Source organism: Dermacentor silvarum, chromosome 1 (genome assembly GCF_013339745.2).
Source record: "Dermacentor silvarum isolate Dsil-2018 chromosome 1, BIME_Dsil_1.4, whole genome shotgun sequence".
In the NCBI taxonomy this organism is placed as follows: domain Eukaryota; kingdom Metazoa; phylum Arthropoda; class Arachnida; order Ixodida; family Ixodidae; genus Dermacentor; species Dermacentor silvarum.
Window position 1 is genome coordinate 13366756 of NC_051154.1, and position 25398 is coordinate 13392153.

General features: G+C 46.2%; 1 protein-coding gene across 2 annotated transcripts in view; it reads left to right on the top strand.

Annotated features, from left to right (window-relative positions):
* Positions 1–9954, top strand: part of LOC119456989 (probable Bax inhibitor 1) — a 30532-nt gene extending 20578 nt beyond the window's left edge. Inside the window, exons 7-8 of one of the 2 annotated variants that reach the window (XM_037718818.2) lie at positions 8408–8477; positions 9596–9954. In XM_037718818.2, coding sequence (XP_037574746.1) covers positions 8408–8477; positions 9596–9658 — 133 coding nt within the window. In that variant the 3' untranslated portion in view covers positions 9659–9954. Of the gene's footprint in view, positions 1–8407; positions 8478–8861; positions 9565–9595 lie in introns of those variants that run through there. The other variant, XM_037718825.2, reaches the window with a different exon arrangement.
* Positions 9955–25398: the final 15444 nt, after the last annotated feature.

Genomic DNA, 25398 nt, shown 5'->3' on the forward strand with positions numbered 1-25398 from the left:
TCAATGTTTCGCCCATATTTATATGGCAAGCCCTTCTCAGTAATCACAGACCATCATGCGCTCTGTTGGCTTTCGTCGCTCAAGGATCCTACTGGCCGGCTCGGTCATTGGGCCCTCTGACTACAAGAATATCTCTACACAGTGACGTACAAGTTGGGACGCCAACACCAGGATGCAGATTGCCTCTCTCGCTACCCAGTCGAAGACCCGGCCTCTACGTCTGATACTGACACCAACGCCTGCGTTCTCTGTTTTTCCACTGCTGCTATGTCGCCGACGAGCAGCGCCGTGACCCGTCCTTGCGTATCATCATTGACTGCCTGCAATCGTCAAGATGGCGTACTCTACCGCCACAATGTTCACCCCAACGGCCCAGCATTACTCCTTGTGATCCCTAAACACCTTCGCTCGGCTGTTCTCCACGAACTTCACGACCTCCCCACTGCCGGTCACCTCGGTGTGTCACGTACCTACGATCGGATCCGCCGACGCTTCTTTTGGCCAGGGCTTGCTCACTCCGTTCGAGATACGTAGCTGCGTGAGAAATGCCAGCGACGCAAGACACCATCGATGCTCCCTTCTGGGTACCTTCAACCACTCGACATTCCCGCGGAGCCATTCTTTCGGGTTGGTTTAGACTTACTTGGTCCTTTTTCTTTTTCTACCTCTGGGAACAGGTGGATCGCTGTAGCCACAGATTACACCACACACTACGCCATCACCCGAGCGCTCCCTACAAGCTGCGCCCCAGATGTCGCCGATTTTCTTCTACATGACGTGATTTTATTACATGGAGCTCCGCGACAACTTCTCACAGACCGTGGCCGGACATTCCTATCAAAAGTTATCGCGGACATCCTGCAGTCATGTGCCGTGAGGCACAAGCTATCCATGTCATACCATCTGCAAACAAATGGCCTCACGGAGCGTCTCACAGACATGCTTGCGAAGTATGTCTCTTCAGACCACACAGACTGGGACCTCGCTCTACCGTTTGTCACGTTTGCGTATAATTCCTCGCGCCACGACACAGCCGGTTATTCCCCATTTTTCCTTCTGTTCAGCCGAGAACCAGCACTGCCCCTCGACACAACCCTCCCTGTTCACGCGGCACCGACCCGTGAATATGCACTTGACGCCATCGCCCGTGCTGCCCACACAAGGGAAATTGCCCGTGACCACCTTCTGAACTCCCAAGAGAGTCAAAGGCGTTTGTACGACTGGTGACACCGAGACGTGCACTTCCCGCCTGGCTCTTTGGTGCTTCTATGGTCTCGGTCGCGTCAGGTTGGCCTGTCTGAAAAACTGCTGCCTCGTTACACAGGCCCATTCTGAGTGCTTCGTGCCATGACTCCCATCACCTACGAGATAGCCCCTGATAGTCCCAGTCCAGTGATATCGTGCACATTACACGACTGAAGCAGCATCACCCTCCTAGTGATGATATTTAGACGCTCCGAGACGTCGCTTCTGCCGCCGGGGGACTATGCTACATGCGTGTGGTATTTGATTGTCTGAACGCGGCGCGCGGGCGCCATCACTTGAGAAAAGAGGAAGAACGAGCTGGGGGGGGGGGGGGGCTCGCGCGGTGAATCTAACCGGTCAGCGCTGCAACAGCTGTTGGAAATATAACCTGTAAATAGTTGCTCGTCTTACTGACTCGTCCTTCGGGCAACAATATATTGGTTATAACAATGAGAAGCTGCTGTACCATCAACTTTTGTGTTTATGGTGAAATAACCTACTTACTACAATGCCCTGTGCCACAATTATTGGTTAGAAGCAGTGAAGTCTGAGTGTCCGTGACGAAAGAGAATGGAATGCGAAATCCTTGAAAATAAAATAAAAAAATTGGAGCCGTTGCATGCGCCTCACACCATTTTCCAGCCTTTTCTGCATCGCGAGCCTCATGCAACTCTCTCCCATCGCCCTTCCACCCCTCTGAACGCCAACGGGCTGCGCTCATAGCTTTACGCTGCACCACCCTGCGTGTGTTGATGCATGTTGCTGCGACCTCACAATTCAGGTAAAGCTTCCAAGATCGGTATTTGCAGTTAAATCTCTTAGCCGTAGTGTTGCGACCAATGCAAAGCCCCTGCCATGTTTTCTGTGTGTCACCAGTCGTTTGAGTCATACTGCAAACATTCAGTTTTGTGATATCTGCCTACACACTAGCTTTCTCTGCTCTGCTCACTTGGCACATAGATCAATTATGTAAAAAGCTATAGGCAGCTGCTGGGTGGGCCCATGAGCATGGTGCCACAAGTGACACGATGACTGCCAAGGTTCTCACCCTCAAATACTTCTGCTCACTCACTAAGTTGAAATGCAATGTCAAACTGGAGTGCAATATGCTGACCATCTCTGGAAAGCATAAGTTCTAAAATAACTTTTGGTTCCGATGTCTTCAAATAAGAAGAAACAAAAATCAAAAATGCCACAAACATGGTAAAAGAAACAAAAGATGAAGCTAGAACAACTCAAACATTTCATTCAGCATGGACTGCATTCGCGAGTTTTTGAATAGCCACATGGAGCAAAATGAGAATGTGTTCAACGTGAGCCCGTGCTATTTGATATTTTTCTCCTCAACTGCTTCTTATAATGAGATGAGAGTTCAGGAGACCGTTGATAACTCCCGGTAAAAGTTAATGAATCAAAATGTTCTGCTGGAGTACATCATAATTGAGTGATCGGTGGGTCTTGCTGGTAGCATTTGGCGGCGGTGTGCACTACAGCTGCTTCGCTATACTTGAATCACACCTTGTGTCTTTTACTCAAAAACGAAGGCCTAGATTTCAGCACTCTTAAAGAGGGCCCTGAACCACCCCTCAGGCTTGGTGAAAAAACAGTCCATGGATAGCATATGCTGCTGTGAACATCTCGGCCAAATTTTGCAGTTGTGCTCGGTGCGTGGATCTTGCAAGTGGATCATAGTCACCTTTCTCTCAAACGCTCTTCTCAACACAAGCTTGCTCCTCGCTCTTTTTCTGGATGTTTTATTTCGTAATATAGCAGATTCCCGCTTCTGGCTGCTACTGGCCGATAGCTGACATCAATCAACAAGGGTGTTTGGATCAGTGCACTTCTTCCTACTGTTACTTTGTATATTTACTGACGCAGTTTAATAAACAGGCTGAAGTAATTGAAAACCTTTGCTTTCGAAATTTGATAAGGATGACTTACTTCCGTAAGAAGCTGACTATAGTCTGCTCACGGTCGGTTGTGGCCGCCCGCGTAGGAATTAAACTTTGGCAGTCCTGCTTATCGGTGTTGTAGCTGTCGGGTCTCGCTAATTTCAACCAGTTTTGAACACTCAACTAGCATCGAACCATGTGAAACTTAAGGTCAGACCACACTCCTCGCTAGATGCCTTGGCAGATTTTACTTCGTAATGAGGCATTGATAGAGCTTCAAAATACACCAGTTGGATGTGTACACTATCCATTCGTCAGGCTGGTGCAGGACAAAGTCTGCTCGCACCATGTAGCACGGCAAAACAGAAGCATATAAGCGTGAGCGCGCACTCTAGCTTTGTCGTGCACAAAGCAAGCGCTGCAGTTGCATGTAGCTGCATAGTTTAGATAACGCGGCTGCTGCAAGTGCCGCAACGAGGCCATCCACTGGCTGTGCGTGCACACTACAGCTAGCTGTGGACAACCATGTTTGGCGCATCGTAGGTGGCAAAATTGGAAGTGAGTGACATCTACACGAACATCCAAAATCAAATTCGAACTGACTGTGCGCCACAGTGATGTTCAGTAGGCGATGCATTGTGGGCACACCCTGCTCTGCCGTACCCTTCGCAGTGCAAATCATTGAAGGAACAGAAGCACCGCGAATGGTATGTTTGGTTGTCAATAACTCCGCTTCTTTGAATAACTGTGAATTTAACTTCAAATGCATTTCTCGACCTTGGCTTGATGATAAAAATGTATGTCTGACATGGGTGAAAATGAGTGGGAGGACGACAACATTCATTTTAGTGCCTGGGTTCAAGACACGTTAAAATTGTCTGCTGGATCTGATGGGGAATGATCTTTCAAAAAAAGCATCATGGTGCAGGAAATTGGCGACTCTACCCCCCTTGTGACCGCCACTGTGTCACGTGTGGTGGTACCTTAGCTGTTACAAAAAGTTGCATCACGTATATCACCATGGCAGATTTTCGGGGGAAAATTCACTGGGTGCCAAATTTGAAAAACTGACAGTGTAAGGGATGTTGAGGATCACTCTAAAACAGTAATAGAACCACAAAAACTGAACATGTCATGGTCACTTCAGTGTTGCTTTTGTCCATAATTGTATCAGTGACACTCATCCATGGCACCATTTTCTATTGATTTTTGTTGATAAGATTGAGCATTAAACAATTGATGGGATGGACAACCATATGAAATTGAAAGAAACAGCAAACTTTGTCTTCTGAGCAGGGTGCGCACAGGTCCTTGAAATCCTTGAAAACCCTTGAAATTGAAAGTTCCGTTTTCAAGGCCTTGAAAGTCCTGGAATTTCTTTTCCGTCCTTGAGAACCCTTGAATTCTTGGGGTTTTTATGGGGTCCGACTGTGCGACTCGCATTATATGGCGGTTGAGGGTGGTCCCGGCAAGCTTCATTGCTTTCCGCAACGCTAAAGTCAAACTTCCTGCGCAAGGAACAGGCGAGTGCACGTCCGCTGCACAATATTTTTTTCCCTCTGGCTTGCTTCGACTTCAGGGTTGGCCAAAAGCCATAAGTTGCTGGCCACAATGAGGCTAGAGCATCTCGATCTCCTCTGAAAAAATACAAGTTGTGCCATCATGCAGTTGTGCCATCATGCTTATTTGTAACGAAAAAGCAGTTACATGAATCTGAACAGTTGAATTTGGTAGTATTTCACTTTTTGGGGGGTTTGCCTTGGGCTGGATTTATTGGCAACCCACTAGAAACAGGTACAGCCTCATAGCCTCAGTGTTGTCTCTTGGCGACATTGTGCTTTGTTTATCTGTGCGTGTGCACTCCGATGCCGTCGACGCTTTGTTTGCTTTTCCCCCCGTTTCGGTTGTGGTGTGCATAGTTCAGAATAATGCCTGGGAAATGTAATTTCCAAAGCGCTTGGCTCAGCAACGACGATTACAAACTTTGGGTTGCGCCAGATACATCAGACCCTGTAGCATAGCCATGGCGTGCTCGCAGTAACGCCAGATCTCCGTAGAGAATCTGAAAGGTTTGTCATACATTTCACAGCACATCATATGTGACGCAGTGGACAGGGCAGGTGGAATTTTGAATGTTCCTATAACAAAAGAACTCAGAATAGCCGTGTCCGCAGTGAGGCAGCATTAAGGTGCACACTTGGAATCGGAAAAGAAACGGTACCAGGAAAACTCAAAGCAGACAAAAAGGCGCACAATTATGGAAGAAGTTGAAGGGTTGCAGACGAAGACAAAGAAGCTTGAGGCTGTTGTTGCCGATTTAACGGCCTCTGCAGATGGATATGCGGAAAAGGCTGAGAGAACTGGTGACAACATGCACGTGGTGAAATCAAACATCTTGAGAAAGACCGCAAGGCTGAAGAACTCAGCAGCGTTAAGACGCAAATAGAAAAGAAACTGAAAGACGTGCACTAAGTGAAATCACTTTCCTTTGTTCTGTCCAATAAAATGTAACGTGTGTGAACTACCGTAATAAATATTAAAATTTTTTGAAAGGTCCTTGAAAAGTCCTTGAATTTTTTTCTTGGAAACCTGTATGAACCCTGCTGAGGCTGCAAATCCTCATGGCTAACATGTTGAATTGTTCTTGTTAGAGTGCATTGGGCATGTTTAGCCAAGAAATGGAAAGCTGCACAAATTGGAGGGGGAAAACAAAGGCAAAAAGCCTTCTATTTATAAGACCCTCTCTGGCCAAACTTGCTGCACTTATTCGCATTCGATAATTTGAGATTAGCTGTTTGGAGATTAGAAGTTTAGAGAACATTCAAAAAGGCATTTGGGAGGCTTGATTTTACATTTTGAGGTAAATTTGTACAAGACTTTGGTGTTTAAAAGACAACCATGTGGTGCGCTTTCAACTGCAGTGCGCTAAATAAGTCGCAGTTTCGCCCGAAAGGTGAAGCATCGGTTGCGATAGCAAATTAGTAGACAGCCATACTAAGTAAGGATAGTAGTTTTATTCGCCGTCTAAACTCGTAAACATTTGCTTACTCACTAAATTAACAAGCTTGGTATTATGCACGCACAAGCATACATGAACACATCTCACTCAATGACCGCACGCACTCGCTGTAAAATCGCTGGAGTGAGAAAGCGCGGCGGCCGCAGCGAGTGAATTGACCTTCGTGCTGCCTCTGGCTTCAATGTGAACTAAGCAGCGAGAACACAGTGCACACGAAGCTGTGAGCACTCGGCGCACTGTGTCCCCATCGCAGGTTGTTTGCAAGATAGGGCCCGACCCCCCTTCTCCTCCCTCCTGGTGCCTTGCGCACAATGGAAGACGGCACACTTCCTCCCCTCTTTCCCCCCTTGCACACGCGAAATTGAGCCATCATTGTCGGCTCACCTTTGCATACTTTCATTCGCACATACAGCATACGGCACTGTAGGGTTTGGGAGTCGTGGTCTCGAAGTCCGACGTCAAACTGAGGGTCGCTGTCTAGCCTACGCCACCGGTGCATCACGTAACGGGTAGTTGGCCTATGCTACCAGGGCGTCAGACGGAGGCTTAGCAAGCCCACGCTGTCGTCCGAGCAGACTTGATGATAATTGCTTCTTTCGTGAAGAGTACGAGGTCGAGAGGTAGGGTAAACAGAACAGGGGGTTTATTTACATAGGAGAGGCAAATTTATTTACACAACAAGGGATCATCGTACACGGGGGCGCAGTGCATCATAACATGTCGGCACTACTACATCTGACCAGACTAGATCGTTCTGGGAGGGCACCAGCTACATCTCGGAGCAGAAGGGAGAGCACTCTAGATGAGCTGCAAACGTCCACTTAAACGTCCTCCCTAGATCCCTAGGCCAGGGAAACCTGCGGGCACACCTTCCTCCAACCGGAGCCTTGAAACTCACCGAAGGTTCCTCCGTGAGGGTGAGGGTAAGACATAATCACTCCTGCACCTTTATTTCCTGAACACGCTTGGAAAAGTAGGCTCTGGCACACACGGCTCACTGTCGCGGAGAACGGAGGGGACGCTTGTAGACAGGACATGTCGCGCTTGACCCAATCTGGTGCGTGTTGACTCCTAGGATGGCCCAACAGTTAGCTGTTTCGTCTGTCTAACAGCTGTGGCGGCTAGCAGCGGCCATATCGAAGCAGTGTAGAACGCACTTTCCCAAGAGTTTCTCACTCCCTGCGTCGAGGTCGGCGACGAAGTAGCATTTAGCAACCACGTATTCATCGAAACGTGTATCGCCATACTGTCACCGCTGGTCTTTCCTGTGGGACGTATTTTCAACTCCACGAGGCGATTCGTCGCAGGAAAGCAGGGGAGGGTTGAAGGTCGCTGGCCGTTCGTAACAGTGTGGCGACAATGTTATCATCCTTGGACTGTATACGGAACATCACGGCGACGGCGGCAGAAATGCACCTAGAGTGTCCATATAATTGCTATTGCAATAATAAACCTCACAAGGAGCTTCAGGTTGAACTTTCAGAGACCTGACTTCATTGTAAATGTTTTCATGGCTAAATCCAAAACTTTAGTAATGTTTAGGATGATTGCTCCACAAGATGCTTGTTTTGATGTAGGCACGGAAATTGGCTACAATTAGTGATATCATGTTCAATGCATACAACTTGGCACTTTTAGTCCTCATCAAATTTTTTTAATGTGTTAAGTGTACCTTCTGTTTTTGTAATGCATTTGCCTAAACTATCTTGCACATGGCAGAACATACAACAGTTTCTTGTCGGTTGTTGTCACTTGTAGTCAGTTAAGCACTTTTATTTTTTCCCTACAAAAGCATTTGGGCTGAAGAACCTGAAGAGAGTGCACGGAATAATCAGTTAACCTAATGGTAGTTCAGTAAAAATGGAAGATGCCAAATAGAATAACATAATCATAATGTGAGACACGGTAGTTTCTCAGAAGCACGTTCATTAAACTGCTGGAAATGTGCCGTGTGTACTTTCAGAGATAAAAGATTCTGCACTTTGCAAGGCTACCAAATTGCACTGAAGCATTACCTGGTGGCCCAACACCCTTGCTTTGAAACCGGCTGGTGTCTCCATGTTCTGAGTGTGCTCATAGAGATGATCTGAAAGCGTCCTTGTACCAGCTTTTGTTATCAAGTAATGCATCAGTCACTAAGTGAACAAGAAAACTGTTATTGAGTGTGCAGCAGGCCTCAGCTTGATCTTCTAGCAATTGGCTTGTGCTTGTGTGTGCTATGTAGTAACTAAAGCCATCTTCTCTGTTGCAGACACTCTCTGGACTTGTTCCTGGACTTCATTAGCATCTTTAGACGCCTGCTCATCATTTTGACTCAGAAGGTAAGATTGCGTGCATTTCATCTATTACAGTGACAATCTATGTTATCAGTAGTTTTCTGGCACATATTTAGTCGGTAATCTTTTTTGAGGTTGTCAATTCGATGTTGTGAGTTGGTTTTTGTTTGTTGTACCTTGTGCAGTCTCAGAGGAATGGAACTAAGGTGAGGCAGTGCAGCTTGCAAAAAAAAAAAAAAGACTACGCTCAGCTTTCTGCCTTAGCTGTGCTTTCCATTTAATGTGCACCTTGTTTCCTGCTTGATTTGCTACACTTCCATGCCCTGCTCACCCCTGCCCATTGTTGGCTCATGGTATTGAAAGAGCACTTGCACTGCTGCTTCCACATCCCCTTTTCCTTAACGATGGCCCCCCTTTGTCCCGTTCCAGGAGAGTAGCAGGCGTGAAAAGCGGAACTGATGTCTCGCCACTTGAGGAGATTTGGTGGTCCCTTGGTTGACAAACCTACACCCCCATTCAGTTTCCTGTAGCCAGTCAGTCCAAGTTTGCCAAGCACTTGTCAAAGTCCACTCCACTAGAATATTTTCCCTTAAATGAAACCTGCAGCACGTGCACACAGCTCTGATGGAGGATGGCAACGTGAGCTGTCATGCTGCATATTCATGTGACCAGGACCTTGATGATTTGGCATAACTCCTGTTTTGTGTTGAAGATAAATGTTTAACTGGCATCTTATGTATGTTTCAGATGTTTAATTTTTCAGTCAGGGCTATGGTTTTAATTTCTGAAAGTGTAAAGCTAACATTCTGTGTAAATCTGTAGTAGGTAATAGACATTTTATTTTTATTTTCACTGTGATGTGGAGTGCTAGAGTATTTTGCTTTTTGTATACAAGTATTGTGTACATGTTCATGCATCTAACCAGTGTACATTTCAATGCCTGTCCCAAAATGTTTGTGCATTGGGGATTAGTGATGCATTGGGGTTCACAGTACAACATGCACATTGCGACAGCTTGAATTCAAATGAAAAGTAAGAGCTGACAATCATACTTTGCATTAGTGGGTTGTGCTCTGCGTTTGTGGGTGTATTTTCGTGGCTCAATAAAAGTTGTCTGAGTTCTAGGTCAGCAGTACAGTGTCAGTCATCTTTCTTGCTTCCAGAAATCTGAGAACGACTCAGATGATGAAGAGAAGAAACATTCCTCTTGTCATGCTAAGTATTGAGTGGGGCACCATTACCCTTGAACCTTTTGTCATTGGCATTCTCTCTGAAAATTCACTAAAGATGGTTCAGCGATATCAAGTGTTGTCTTCATTGGCTGTTTTATGCTGTGTTGATTTCAGTCATTTCTCTTGGAGTTAAGCATAAACTTATGTAAAAGCCTAGCATATGAAGCTTGCATTTTGACATTTTCTACGTAGTGTGCACCAAACGAACTCTGCATACATCCTTTCAGCATGTCTTCCCAAAGGAGTGCAAACCAAGCTACAAAAAAATAAAATAAAATTGATCTACTCTATTTGATGTGGTGTTGTGAAGCATGTAGCATGCATTTCATACAGTAATGGGTACCATAGAATTTCTGGTTCATCCTGTAAACCACATGCAACACATTTCAGCTAGCATTTATAGTGTTGTCATCATGCTGAGTGAAATATATGCTATGGCAATTGGCAACGTCATGCCAGAAATATACAGGTTTTTTTTTTTTTTAGTTGCACCAAATTTTTAATTTTAGAACATAAATCTTGGCCACATTATGTTTACTTATCGAGTGTATGGATTGGTGGCCTCTAGATACAGAGCAATTTTCGCACTTACATGCGTAATTAGCGAAGTTACGGTAATTAACTTCCTAATTCTCAAGAATAAGTGGCTACAGTAAATGAGTTCTTTGGGGCCCGTCCTCGACGCTACCTATCTCAACGAACAAATTTTCAATATCGGTGTTTATGTGGGAGCTATGCGAACAATTAGTTGCCCTTGGCAGGCTTCTTGAAACCGAAACTGGCCGCAAAATGAGCGTCTGTGTCGTCGATGTCGTGCACATATGACTGCACATATGACTGTGCACTATTCTGTTGTGCTGTACGAGCTGGGACTGTGAATTCTAAGCTGCAATTTTCTTCCGCTTTGCTGATTAGGGACACAGCTCGCCTTGCACATCGTCAGTCACTTCGTGCGGAGCCGTACAGGTGTGGACAAAGGTGATTGGAACGCGGAGCTGCAGTCGAACTGCAGCTCAATGCCCTCTAGGGGCAATATAGTGTGCATTCGCGAGCATGCAGCCAGAGTTGTTTTATTTGTCATTTATTCATTTACAGTGCTAAACGTATGTGACAATGGATGTTCAAACACCACTTTGTATCTACATTCCCCTGCTGTTGTGCCACATCAGTTGACTGTTTCGCTTTGTCCTCTCGGCAACGTATTCTGCAGCAGTTTCTACCACTCTGTGAACTTTCGCTTAACTACCTGTTCCGCTTTTTTGTATGTGTTAGTGGTTTTAGAGACTCGACTGTGCATACATTTTTGCTCGAGCTTTTTGCGTGGTTAAGCGAATAACGGAGCGTACACTTGGCAAGATGACACATATGGGCTACTCTCAGCGAACGAACATGCGTCTTCCGGTATCTGAACAGCCAAATAAAGTATATACAGCCTAATACAAAAAGCAAGCAATACCGGCTGTACAGCCTAGTGACAGCATAACGCAGTGCAAAGAGCTGCGAATTAGACTCACTGAAAACACTTTGTGCGTAGGACATACAAATCATGTCCCAGTGTCCGTGCATGGTTTAAGAGACGAATGGGATCTTTGCCGGACGTTCAATTTGGGATATCCTACCATGGACATCCCGGGCATATTGCACGTTGCCCCTTTTAATACAGATAGTTGTCCGGCTTTGTCTTTCAGTTTTCTCCTATGTTAGAATTATATGCCAAGATTGTTAAGTCTGTGGCTCATGTGTGCATCGTACTTTGCTTATTTTCTGATGCAACTTTAAAGCTTTGAAAACTTGGGCATATGTGCCTACCGGAAGCCTTAAAAATATGAGTACACTGCCCTCCCGCGTGCGTGCGTAACGTGTGCACGCAATGTTTCTGATCTTGCTGTGTGGACGTTCAGCCCATTGCACGTGTCGCACTGCGTCTTATGCGAACGTAGCATTCATTATAGGCACCCTGCGCTAAAGCTTTGCAGAGTTGAAAGCAGCGCCAGAATACAGCCTAGCGAGTGGGCGAAGCAAAACTGGAGACGCTGTATACATTGGCCGTGACACTTTCGATTGCTTATCACGAGGCAAGACTGTCCGAGTAGTGAAAACGTTGAAAGTGCGCATACGCAGGGCATAACACTCGGATCAGTGACGAAAAGTGACCGCTATTGTTTGGAATGGCGTATCATTTTCATCACCTCTCTAGCGGCCGGTGTCGGCGACGCTGGGATGAAAAAATGTAAACGTCGTAGCGCCCTCTGAACAGTGCAGGGTGACCATAGCATACCTGCCAACTCTTCAGAAGTTTCCGTAAAGTGTACGAATTTGGACCCGTCTTACGATTTTACGAATGTTGGCTCAATTTTTACGGAAAAGTGGTTATATTTGCGAAATTATTCTTTAAAATTCCTAATATGTCACACCGTTGCTGGTGGGCGGGGGCGCCACTTACATAGGGGCGCATAGAGATGGGGGGTGTGCGCCGTAACCTTTATTGTCTGCAGAGTAAGGACATTTTTCACTCTGTGACGTTGCCTTCGTCGTCAGGTCGATTCACCTTGTACCAAGTTTCTAGCCGCACGGCCGTGCTAGTCGCCGCCGTTGGAACGGAGACCAGGCTGTGCTGGTGGTGACTAGGCACAACTGTGGCTGCTGTTAAGGGCTCGATGCTATTTCTAAATAAACGCATCACTGTTTTGATGATCCAAATATAATCTCACTATCAGGGAGGGAGCAGTCTACCTGACTGGAGCAGTATTTTTTTATCTGGGGTGTTGCTACGCTGCGCTCCGCAACACCCCAACGACCGCCGCTTCGCGTCGGCGCCCGGCACCGTGGCTTCCGCCACGGCACCGGGGTTCAACCGACCGCGCTGGTAAACGCAGAGGAAAAAAAGAAAAGAGTGATACCAAGAAAAAAATATAGCGAAAGCGGGATTCGAACCCGCAGCTTAAGGCGAGCGTCGTTGCCAGTAGGCCACACAGCCACGCTCCCAAAACTTGCATTCATGCGAACCATATGATTGCGTTCAAGCGCCCTCGGTGACAGAAACATGGTACGCGCGAGCGGCGCCAGCGGTCGAGCACTGCGCTTGGGCGCAAATAGAAACACGCGACCCATGACGGCGGGACGTCACTGGTTGTCGTTACTCTCAACATAGAGACCCACCTGTACTATCAGCGTCAAATAAAACTTGAACAGCGGAGCGCGTGGCCGAAGCATAAGTGAAGGTATAGTGCGCACCGTCCAGTCATCCCCTTTGACAGGCGCGCACTTCCGGTTTGGCCACACTGCGCTCGTTTGGGAGTTTAAACGGCCAAACGCGCTCGGCACGCCCACGCCGGCAACCGTCGCGGCTGCCAGCGATACCGCGCTACGCAAGTTTGCCGATCGAAAGAATGAATGGGGCGCACAAGCGGCAAACCGCATGAGCGAATGTATCTCTAATGATGACAGTGCAAACTGCGCCATGCTCGCCGTTCGCGTTTCATTGGCGCCGATAGCACTTGTGGTTTCGACGAACCGTGCGACAATACTCGCCATAAACTGAAATAGTTTAGTTTCGGTTTTCTTTTAGTTTTATTTTCTCCCTTTCAAATATAAGAATCCGAACAGAAGTGGAAATATTTCACTCTAGGGGGATCGCGCAGCGCCCAAAACGGATGTGCGCGCCTGTCAATGGGGATGACTGGACGGCGCGCACTATACCTTCACTTATACTTGCGCCACGTGCTCCCCTGTTCAAGTTTCATTTGGCGCTGATAGTACGTAAGTGGCGCCCCCAGAGACGACGGTGATTTCGGGTGGATGCGGCAGGCACAGTTTCTGTATCGGAGGATGTGGCTTGTCGTCTCGCCTGTCACCTTCGCTAGGCTTTATTCCCGAGTATGGCCTGTTTTGTGGGCCTCACTTTTTTTTTTTTTTTTTTTTTTTTTGCGCGATGTGCTGCTGCATCGGGCGCAGTGCGACTCCGGTGTTTCGTAGCAGTAGCGGCTGTGAAGTGTGATGGCGTGCTCGGAGCCGCGTCAGTACTAGACTCCATCAGTACTTCCAAGTGTGTTTGTGAAGTCGTACTCCTGGGCAGAATTTGAAAGTCTTGAGGTTGGAAGGTATGCCATAGCAAGCACCTATGTCCGTGCAGCATGTCAGCATGTCACCACAACGCAGCATGTCGCCACGCTATTAGTATGTGAGGGACGTTCACTAAATGTCTTCAAGACATCCTTAGGGTATCCACGTCCTGGCACTGTATGTCCTTGGGATATACAGTTAACGTCGTTGCTTTCACTGGAGAGCGTAATAGATACAACATGCAATACAGTCTAAACTTGTGCTACCTAGCCAATTTCGTTGCTCGCCATTAGTTCGCAGCGTGGCGAATTCAAAACTAGGGTGCCGGAGAGCGCGCGCATCAAGGTTAGCGCATCGGGCAAGTCCGATTGATGCGCAAAGCGTGCTTCGCCGGTTAGTACGCAAATTATGTGTTTAGCGTTGCGAGCGGGCGTAGATATCAAGGGGCCATGAAATGGTTCTCCAGCTATTCTCAGTTTATCACATTGAAATTAGAATGCCCAATTATTATGGTTATACCAGGGCCCGGAAACATGCCGACACTAAAGTCCCTATATAAGAAAAGTACCGCCATCTACTCCTTCCTCCGCCGCCTCCTCTCTATAAAGCGCTTGCTTTTTTTCTTTACTTTTTGCTTGCGAAAGCCAAGTCGACGGTGGCGCACCTAGAAAGTCCACGTTGAAGCTTTTTGGCCGGGCGCGCGCCGCCGCCGCCGGCGACTGCGGCTGCGCAGAGGACTTTCAACATGGCTCTGAGGCGGAAAAAAAGAAAATATAAAGAAGTGAAAAGCGCGCGCTATCATCGTCCAATCGGAGATACAGGAGAGATAGAAGCGGCATTTATCAAAGGATGGCGGTACTTTTCTTATATAGGGACTTTAGCCGACACACGCCGACACGCGCCGCTTCCACTACTGGCGGCTGCCGGATATCCCACTGGAAATAATTCACAAACGAAACAATGCCTCCATGACGTCACTGATGAGGTAAGAGGGAGAGGGCGCGCAGCCGGGAGGAGGAGGGTTGCCGCTGAAGCCCTCCTTTCCCACTTCGCATGCAAGCGGACTGTGTTCATGCTCTCTCGCAGGTCCGCTTAGGGAGCTAGGGAGCCTACATGGGGCGACACATGTAGGCTCCCTAGGTCCGCTGGCCGTGCGGCGACATGTTGCGGCGACCCGCTGAAGTGTGTCGTGTATTAGGAAGCGCTTTCTTCCCACCAGGTTTACCTCGCAAGCTGCTATTCATTTTCAAAACCACTGGGACATTGCTCGTACGCACCAGTGCCAAGCAATTATAATGAAGAATATTTATATAGCGAACCTTTGTTAATTACCAATATTCGCGGTTAATATATTACATTTCGTCACTTCGTGAAAGTAGTCGCTTTGAAAGTCTTAACTTGCGGTTACGTTTAGGGCTACACTTCAACTAGTCCACATATATAGTGGGGGGTAGCATGAAGAAAATGACTTCCTGGCACCATCAATCGTTAATTTTGTTCGTGTGTTGTGAAGTGGATCAACTAAAACTAGCGGATGTCTCGGCCAGCCAAAACTCACCAAAAAGTAAAAGTTGAACGCTTTTGTTTTTATTCACACATTCGGTACTGAAAAAAGACTGACCTCCACGCAGTGCGAAAGTGACAATTTACAGAAGCAATTTTCATTCACAACGGAAATTTGTACATAATGAGTGAAAATAGATTCCAGAGGATCCAAACCAATGCGAACATTTTTTTACCACCATGGCTGCGTCTTTCTTTTTCTTTCTTCTTTTTTTTTTTTTTTTTGATCTTGGCTCTGCGTTTCGACGAAGACTGAACAAAATGTATAGCCCAAAAACACGCACTCAAGCCCTTCATTGCAAGTATTTCACCGACAACAGATGAGCTGCCGTCATGACGAATGAGTCGAGTGACACTGCTATAATGTCAGCCACACAGGCTTGCACAGAACTGGTTTACTCATACAAAATGAATACCTGCTCGGAAAATAGAGTGAAATACTTGTGCTTACCCGTGGTCATTAGGAAACCTGAAAAACTTCGCAGAACTGGAATTCCCGGTCTTCGAACACTACAGAGCCGCGCAACACATGTGATGCCCCGATTTAGCCATCTTCGTCTAATGCTTGGATGGCCTCGTTTCCTGCGTCTTCCGTTTGTTGCACGCCTGATCAAGCTTCTCTGTCTTATCTTTCCCATCTTCACACTTGGGACTACAACCGAAGCAGATGAGCAAGCGCGATCTGACTTGTGATATCGCTTATCGAGTGGCAAGGGTGAGCGGAGGCAAGCTCGACGGACGCACGATGGCGACCACCTTCCCGCGCTTGGCCCGATTTAAAATACAGAACAAGAGAAATACGAAAAATAACTTAGGATGTCCGGCAACCGCTAGGAGCGCACATGTTCCTTGAAACCGAAACTAGCTTTACTCTCCGGGGGCTGGTTATACTCTCTCTCTCTCTCAAAAAAAAAAAAATAAAAAAAATGGGGGCTATCCAGCACACACTAAGCTGAAATTTCAATTTGAAGTAGCTGCCTCTAAGGTCTTTCCACCGACTGGGGCAGACAATTCGAGCGGCTGATATTATCGCACTTAGTCGCGACAACAGCTTCGCTGTAAGATAAACTGAACACAACAGTAGTAATTTTTGACCATGGATGTTTTTGACATAAGCGATGAGCGCCTCCGTCTGCCACGAGCTGGAAACGCGATGAACATGGAATGTCTTCGACGAAATTGTTTCCAAGCGCTTTCATACTTTTATTAAATACAGTTACACATTGAATTCTACCGCACTGGATATTTAGGAGTAGCCATTTTGAAATATTGTTTAAATTGGAACGCGATCTAATGCTGGTAAATTGTGAGTCTGTGTAAAGAAAGCAACGCACAATGTAGATGCTGAAAGAAAGGCACGGTTTATTTTCATGAAAAAAAAATTCACCGATGATTGCGATACTCCCTAATGCGATTTTTGACCGCAGCTGTTTAGGTGTTTTGAATTCGCGATATATTGTGGCAAAGAATTTGATTCTGAACGACAGGGTCCTCTCGGCGGCGGCGCTATAGGGAGCCTACATGCAACGCTGTTTCAGGGTTGTGACAACACCAAAATTTTGACCGCTATTTACCGCCAAATTAGGTGGGTATAGCCATTTTGGTCCCCATCTTGCTAGAAGTCGCGGCGCATTCCTATTTTTTTCTTTTTTTCTTTTATTTTGTCACGCTCTGATGTACCCATGTTGGTACGCGATCTATTAAATTTCTTTAGTTTTGCACCAACGCACACACAAAACCTGCATACATCTTGAAGATACTATAGTTGCCTCTTCCATTTATTTTAACACGTCAAACTTATTTTCTATTGCATGTCATGCGACACATATAAACCAACAAGTTATAACGCACGATGGCGTGCTCGTGGTAGTATTATCTCGCCAAGAATGTGAACTGCATTAAGCATTGTCGTTGCCTTCCACTTGTAAGGGTGTTTTTCGAAGTATGCTGTAATAAAGATTCTTACTAGCCTAAAACGTAGACGTGCCGTGTACTACGCTCAAACACGCTATATGTCTCTGGCTGCTGAGGCCAAAGTTTATTAAAAGAAGTGAATTAGTTTCACGTCACCAAGGGTTGTAGGAAACGTGGTCTGTCGGCTGGTCTTTCGTCATTTTGTTCCCCACATTTAACCCGCCAATTTAACTGGCGGCGGCAAGTACCCTTACAAAGGCTGTCACCACCCTAAAGCAGCGTTGCATGTAGGCTCCCTAACTCGGGCAGCTCGTTTAGCAGCAGCGGCAGACGAAGTTTTTCCACCGGTTGCGTCGCTCATTGTTCAGAAAGAAAGCGTGAACACGGGAACGCGTGGCTCGCGCAGAGCGCATTTTCTAGTGGCGGCGGCACTGGCGATGTAGCGCATGCGCAGTGCGTCCGGTGCTTACGCCGGCGCTTTGTTATCGGTGGATGCGCTCGCCGCATGCCTCGTCACCTCCTCCTCACTCCTTCGCCATACTCTCCACCTCGTGCCTCCGCTACACCCTCCTCCGCTTTTCTCCTCGCGCTCTCTTCGCTATCGCCGTCTTTCATCCCTCGCTGTGCTCGGTTACGCCGAGGGACGCCGACACTCAACGCAGGAACGGGCGCCTAAGAGCTGCGCTGTAAAATCAAAATAGATCCGCATTTTTAAGTTAACCACCTACTTACCACATGCGTGCGCAGGGCTTTTCATCATAGGGGGGGGGGGGGGCAAACAGTGTGTCCCCGCCCCTCTCTCTCTCTCTTGCATCCACTTTAAATCTTCCGAGAAATAGAAAACCTCCATAAAAACTCACGCAGAGAATCCACTGGACTTTCCTATAGTATGCGTAAGCGTTGTGCCACTTGCTCATCTGCACACATGCCGGTGCCATTATCAAACTTGATCCGAGCATTATAAAAACTTATCAACCCTTATCTTTCCTTATCAACGTTATAGGACATGATCCGACCCTTATAAACTATTATCGGTCCCCATCAACCTTATCGTAGTCGATCCGGCGTAAGCATTGTGCCACTTGCTCATCTGCACACATTTCGGTGTCATTATCAATGTTATCAAACTTGATCCAACCAGTATAAACACTTATCAACCCTTATCTTGCCTTATCAACCTTATAGGACATGATCCGACCCTCATCAACAATTATCGGTCCTCATCAACCTTATCGTAGTCGATCCGATCGTAGCGGCATGCTATGTTATCCCTTTCTTTTCTTTTTAACTTTATTTGCAAACCCTCCCGGACTTAGCTGACCGTGGCTGCTGCAGCATGGGTGCTGCTGTCTTGCCCAGTATATCACACACAGGACAGCACTCGTACCGAATGCGGCCCATTTGTATACTATCCCTGCAGGTGTGCCCGGCTTTCTTTGTTCTCTACAGAGTTACGCTGTGAAACAACCAACGGCGACTAAATATCCTCACTGCAACAAATATTTTATTTTGTATGCCTTCTTCCTGTACGGTTTGGTGCGTCTGCTCAGTAGGTATCTCGCCGAGTAAACTAAGTGGACCGGTCCAGAAGACTGCACAAGATTGAAAACTAGGCTCCGGGGCTCGAGCCCCCTCCGGAGTTTTCCAGGGGGGGGGGGGATCCGTAGCCCCCCCCCCCCCCCCCGCCCCTAAAGTGCCATTACCGGAGTTCTGTTACCCACATAATTTGAGGATTATTTTGAGTTGTCCCTGCGTTTTCATTTTTGGTGTGGCTAAAAGCTCACGGCATCATTGTTGGCGCGGACGTGCACGGCTTTTAATTTATACGTTCGCTTTATTTCAGCAAATCCTGACAATAGGAGGACAAGCGCATTAGAAGCACCAGCGGCAGCTATATACCTCATCCGTGTTTCCTCACTACAAAGTTTTTTTTTTTTTTTTAATTTCCAAACACCATGCGCAGACACCATATATTTAAATATATACACAGAACGAAGTTTATTATATTTTCTAAAGAGAAGGAGGTAGCCAACTAAATGGATAACCTCACTTCAAATTACTTTGCGTGCTTTTTTGACCCTGAAAAAAACCTGCAGACTTCAGTGACCCCTTCGTCAGAGTCTTCTATCAACGGCGTGTGAAAAACACGTGAGTTATATGTGTCTCAATATTGATTCTCTTGCCAGTAGGCTATGCTAACGACTGGTGACAAAAAAGAAAAAAAAGCTGTTCTAATTATTTACAACATTTACGCATTAGGGATGGAAATATCGCATTTTGTATGTAGATGCCATAATTGCGGGCTGTTTCAGCAAACATTTACAAAATATTTTTAAAGGCTGCCTGTGGCAGATGGCACAATTCCAGTTCATGAGCTGGTCTACTCGAAGAGGCGGACATTACTTGCACAAAAAATTGAAATGCATGAGCGAGTAATTAACAAAAGTTCACCAATTAGGTTTTTAACACATTAGCTTATGGCCCATGTTGCAATTTACAAATTCTAGCTATCTGCCACAGGCAACCTTTAATCATTTTTGAAAGAGTTCGATGAAACACCTTGTATAAGAATTCACTCAGTAACCGAAATGATGCCACGCCGGATTCACCCGAACTCAGAATAAATAGAAGTCTAGAAGTCATGCCGAGCAGCGCTTATACTCGGACTCAAAGTACTAAAAAAAAGAAAAAAAAAAGGAGGGGGGGGGGAGTGCATGTCTTATACTTTTTAGCGCACGAAAAGGGACTAGGCACAGATGGACGACGCGGGAACAGCGCTAACTTCCAACAATTTTTTTTTTTATTCTGCGAAGCACTTCACACATAAATAGTCAACAGACAGCACCGCACGCAGGCGCATATGTACTGGTTTTTGAACACATGACGGCAACGTGACATATGTAATGGAAAAGATGAGATCGAAGATGAAAAAGTTGAAACATTTTTTTGTTGTTGTAGCTGCAAGATTGTGATGCTATCTTCATCACGCCACCCTCTGTAACTTGTTTAAAAAATGCTTTTTTTTTTTGAAAGATCAATTGAAGGCGCGCTAACACAAGCATTCCCCAAACTAGCGATCTGTGTGTCCCCAAACTAGCGCTGTGTCCGCGTCGTCCATCTGTGACGCGTCCCTTTTCGTGCGCTAAAAAGTATAAGACATGGAATAACAACTCGCCCAAACTTACGCTCTTTAAAGGAGTGCAGTTTGGCCGGGAAGGCGAAGCAGTATACGTTAGTGATAGGGAAGTAAAGACAATTACACGAATGAAGATTCTTACCGCGTGAATCCGTGTAAGGATCGCACCCGTGTAAGGGCCGCACCCCCGAATTGACAGCCAATATTAAAAAAAGACATCCAACCGAGAAGCAATCGCGTTCCGTGCGCTGATTCTGATCGGGCTCAACAGCGAATTGTCGCGCGCAGCGTACTTTCGCGCGTCGCTACTGGACGTCGAGAGGAGGCGATCGCGGAGGTTTACGGCGGATTTATACTCGTATAGTTGGAAAAATTAGGTTAAATGGACCGGTCCCATGAAAGACCCGTCAAAATCGCGACAGAAAAGTGCGGCCCTTACACGAGTCTATATGTCAGTTATAATAGGGGCCATATAAATTGTAGTAAACATCCACCTAAAATTAAAATAGCAAGCATAGTGTAATTCACGTGCTATTTAAACCTGTATATACCTCACTGGATGACCTCAAGCACTCGCTTTCACAACGCAAGCATTATGAAGAAGGCCGGCAGCGGAGGCGAACGGTTCGTACAGCCGCGCGATTCACCGCAACTCCAAAAATTAGATTCATCATCATTATATGCCTATCTTTATGTGCACTACAGACGGCCTCTGTCAGTGATCTGCAATGACCTCCGTCTCTTAACTCTGCCACACTAGGGGCACGGAAACACAGCCCGGCAAGGAAAACAGCGCGCATGAAGTTAGCAGCCATCCCTGCTCGCCCTTTATAATTGCACCCACCAATGGTTACCAACAAGTAGATATGGCACGCGGGCCGCATAAGCGTCAGCCGCGCACATTCATTCACAACTACGACAGGGACAAGAGGAGAAGACGCGTGCTCTCCTTGCCATTCGCGTTTGATTACGTGACCTACAACTAACCCGAATATGGAGCGCGTGGGAAGATAATGCCCATCAAGCCACCATCCTTTTCAGCTCACTATTTCGTGCTTTTTCCCGCACCCACAGTGTATGGGTCACTTATTTATATGACTTCTGGATTGAATACAGAACAGCACGGCGACGACAACAGCGAAAATTTTCCTGGAGTGTCGATATAATTGCTTTCGCCATGCAGCGATCAATATAAAATTGTGAGCAAATCAGATATATATATATATATATATATATATATATATATATATATATATATACATGGGTAGGTTTCGCAAAGCTGGTTGGGCCCCAGCCCCCCCTCCCCCCCCCCCCCCCCCCGGAAAAATGAAAACTTTCCACCTATGCATTTAGCCATCATCATCAGCCTATATTTTATGTCCACTGCAGGACGAAGGCCTCTCCCTGCGTTCTCCAATTACTCCTGTCTTGCACTAGCGTATTCCAACTTGCGCCTGCAAATTTCCTAACTTCATCACCCCATTTGGTTTTCTGTCGATCTCGACTGCGCTGCCCTTCTCTTGGTATCTATTCTGTAACCCTAATGGTCCATCGGTTATCCATCTTACGCATTACATGGCCTGCCCAGCTCCATTTCTTCCGATTAATGTCAACTAGAATATCGGCTATCCCCGTTTGTTCTCTGATCCACACCGCTGTCTTCCTGTCTCTTAACGTTATTCTTAAGATTTTTCGTTCCGTTGCTCTTTGTGCGGTTCTTAACTTGTTCTCGAGATTCTTTGTTAACCTCCAAGTTTCTGCCCCATATGTTAGCACCGGTAGAATGCAATGATTGTACACTTTTCTTTTCAACGAAAGTGTTAAGCTCCCAGTCAGCATTTGGAAATGCCTGCCGTATGCACTCCAACCCAATTTTATTCTTCTGTGAATTTCTTTCTCATGATCAGGGTCCCCTGTGAGTAATTGACCTAGATAAACGTACTCCTTTACAGACTCTAGATCCTGACTGGCGATCCTCAATTCTTGTTCTCTTGCCAGGCTATTGAACATTATCTTCGTCTTTTGCATATTCATCTTCAACCCAATTCTTACACTTTCTCGATTAAAGTCCTCAATCATTTGCTGTAATTCGTCTCCATTGTTGCTGAATGAGACAATGTCATCTGCAAACCGAAAGTTGTTGAGATATTCGCCGTTGATCCTCACTCCTAAGCCTTCCCAGTCTAAGAGCTTGAATACTTCTAAGCATGCAGTGAATAGCATTGGAGAGATTGTGTCTCCTTGCCTGACCCCTTTCTTGATAGGTAACTTTCTACTTTTCTTGTGGAGAACCAAGGTAGCTGTAGAATCCTTGTAGATATTTGCTAAGATATTCACGTATGCCTCCTGTACTCCTTGATTACGCAATGCCTCTATGACTGCTGGTATCTCTACTGAATCAAATGCCTTTTCATAATCTATGAAAGCCATATAGAGAGGTTGATTGTATATACTCCGCAGATTTCTCGATTACCCGATTGATGACATGGATATATATGATCCATCGTAGAATATCCCTTCCTGAAGCAGTCTGTTCTCTTGGTTGGCTGAAGTCAAGTGTTGCCATGATTCTATTGGAAATTATCTTGGTGAAGAAGAAGAAGAACGTAAACTTTATTATTAAATCGATAAGATTTGAGTCCGGCGTATTTTTAGTGGGTCTGGGCACCCTCCGCGGACGCGGTTCCGAGACTTTGTCTCGAAGCGGCTTCCTCGGCTCGCTGGACGGCCCAGGTTTCGCATTATATCTTGGTGAATATTTTATACAATACTGAAAGCAAGCTAACGAGTCTATAATTCTTCAATTCTTTAACGTCTCCCTTCTTATGGATTAGTATAATGTTGGCGTTCTTCCAGCTCTCTGGTACACTTGAAGTTGTGAGGCATTGCGTATAAAGGGCCGCACGCTTTTCAAGCTTGATATCACCTCCATCTTTGATTAAATGTACTGTTATTCCATCTTCTCCAGCAGCTTGTCCCCTGGTCATGTCTTTCAAGGCCCTTCTAACTTCATCGATAGTTATAGAAGGAGCCTCTGTATCCGGTTCATCACTATTTCGAATGAAAGTAGCTTGGCTGTTTTGGGCACTGTACAGATCAGTATAGAATTCTTCCGCTGCTTTTACTATGTCATCGAAATTGCTGATGATATTACCCGGCTTATCTTTCAGTGCATACATTTTACCTTGTCCTATGCCAAGTTTTCTTCTCACTGATTTCATGCTGCGTCCATATTTTACTGCTTCCTCAACCTTTTCCACATTATACTTTCGGATATCCATTACTTTCTTCTCGTTGATAAGTTTCGACAGTTCAGCAAATTCTATCTGATCTCTCGAGTTTGACACTTTCATGTTTTGTCGTTTCTTTATTAGGTCCTTTGTTTTTTGGGAGAGCTTACCTACTGGATGCCTTGGTGCTTTACCTCCCACTTCAATTGCTGCTTCTGAGATCAACCTAGTTACGGTTTCATTCATTACCTCTGTGTTGTCTTTAGCTTCATTTTCTAAAGCTGCATATTTGTTTGCGAGCACCAGCCTGAATTGGTCTGCTTTTACCCTTACTGCCTCTAGGTTGGCCTGTTTCCTCTTGACTAATTTCACTCTTGCTCTCTTCAAATTGAGAGAAATTCTAAACCTCACTAACCTATGGTCACTTCACTTTACTTTACCTAACACTTCTACATCCTGCACTATGCTTGGATCGGCAGAGAGTATGAAATCTCTTTCATTCCTTGTTTCTCCATTAGGGCTTTTACAGGTCCACTTCCTGTTGCTGCGCTTCCTGAAGAAGGTATTCATTATTCGGAGCCTATTCCTTTCCGCGAATTCTACTAACATCTCTCCTCTTGCATTCATAGAATCGATGCTGTAGTTGCCAATTGCTTGCTCACCAATCTGCTTTTTCCCCACTTTTGCATTGAAGTCGCCCATGACTACAGTATACTGAGTTTGCACGTTTCTCATTGCTAATTCAACATCTTCATAAAACTGTTCTATTTCTTCATCATCGTGACTAGAGGTTGGGGCGTAGGCTTGTACTACCTTCATTTTGTATCTCCTATTCAGCTTTATTACGACGACTGCTACCCTCTCATTAATGCTGTAGAATTCATCAATGTTGCCCGCTATGTTGTTATGGACTAGAAATCCTATCCCGGATTCTCTCTTATCTGGAAGACCTCTGTAGCAGAGGACGTGGCCGTTAGTCAGCACTGTGTAAGCCTCACCAATTCTTCTAACCTCGCTAAGGCCAATAATATCCCAGGCCATGCCTAATAATTCTTCAAATAGTCCTGCTAAGCTAGCTAGCTCACTCGAGAGGGTGCGCGTGTTGAACGTTGCCAGGTTCAGTTTCCATTGGCGGCCTGTCCAGAAGCAGAAATTCTTAGCACCCTCTGCCGCGTAGCAGGTCTGACCGCCGCCTTGGTCAGGTGCTCCGCAGCCACTGGGGACTGAGGGCCATGGGTTAATTGTCGGAGTCATGAGGGAGGTAGCGGACGAATACTGCACCAGGGAGGCCAATTCCTGTACTGGTGAGGGAGTGACTTTGATGAAGCTTAGTGGGCTTTCCTAGTTTGGTTGCACCTGAACTAGTATTGACCCTTTTCGCGGCGATCCCGTGGGCGCTGCCATGTTTGATCACGTGGTGACGCGTCCATTGCTTGCCTCAGCTGCCTCCGTGTTTACAATGGATGTACATGAGGCCCGGTGCGGCTCAGGAAACCTCTGTTTCGGGAGATATCACAGACGCTGACTGGGTGGTCGACACAAAGCTTTAGCCACAGCTTCAGAGGACATGTAAAAGGGCTTTCGAAGCTCATTAAGCTTTGTCCAAACAGCGCGAGCAGCCTATGTGAGGCTAAAAATGTATTCCAAGCTTTCCGCTTAGTGTGTTTTGCTCTTCGTTCTTTATTTGGCAAATACTTAGAAGCAGCGGCTTGTCACGTTTCTGACTCAGTGAAGTTCGTAGGTGCGGTCACTATCTGATTATTTTCTGCCTAATCGGTGGCGGGTGTGCTCAATTGCAATAGATTTGTTCTTGCTGCACACAAGGCTTG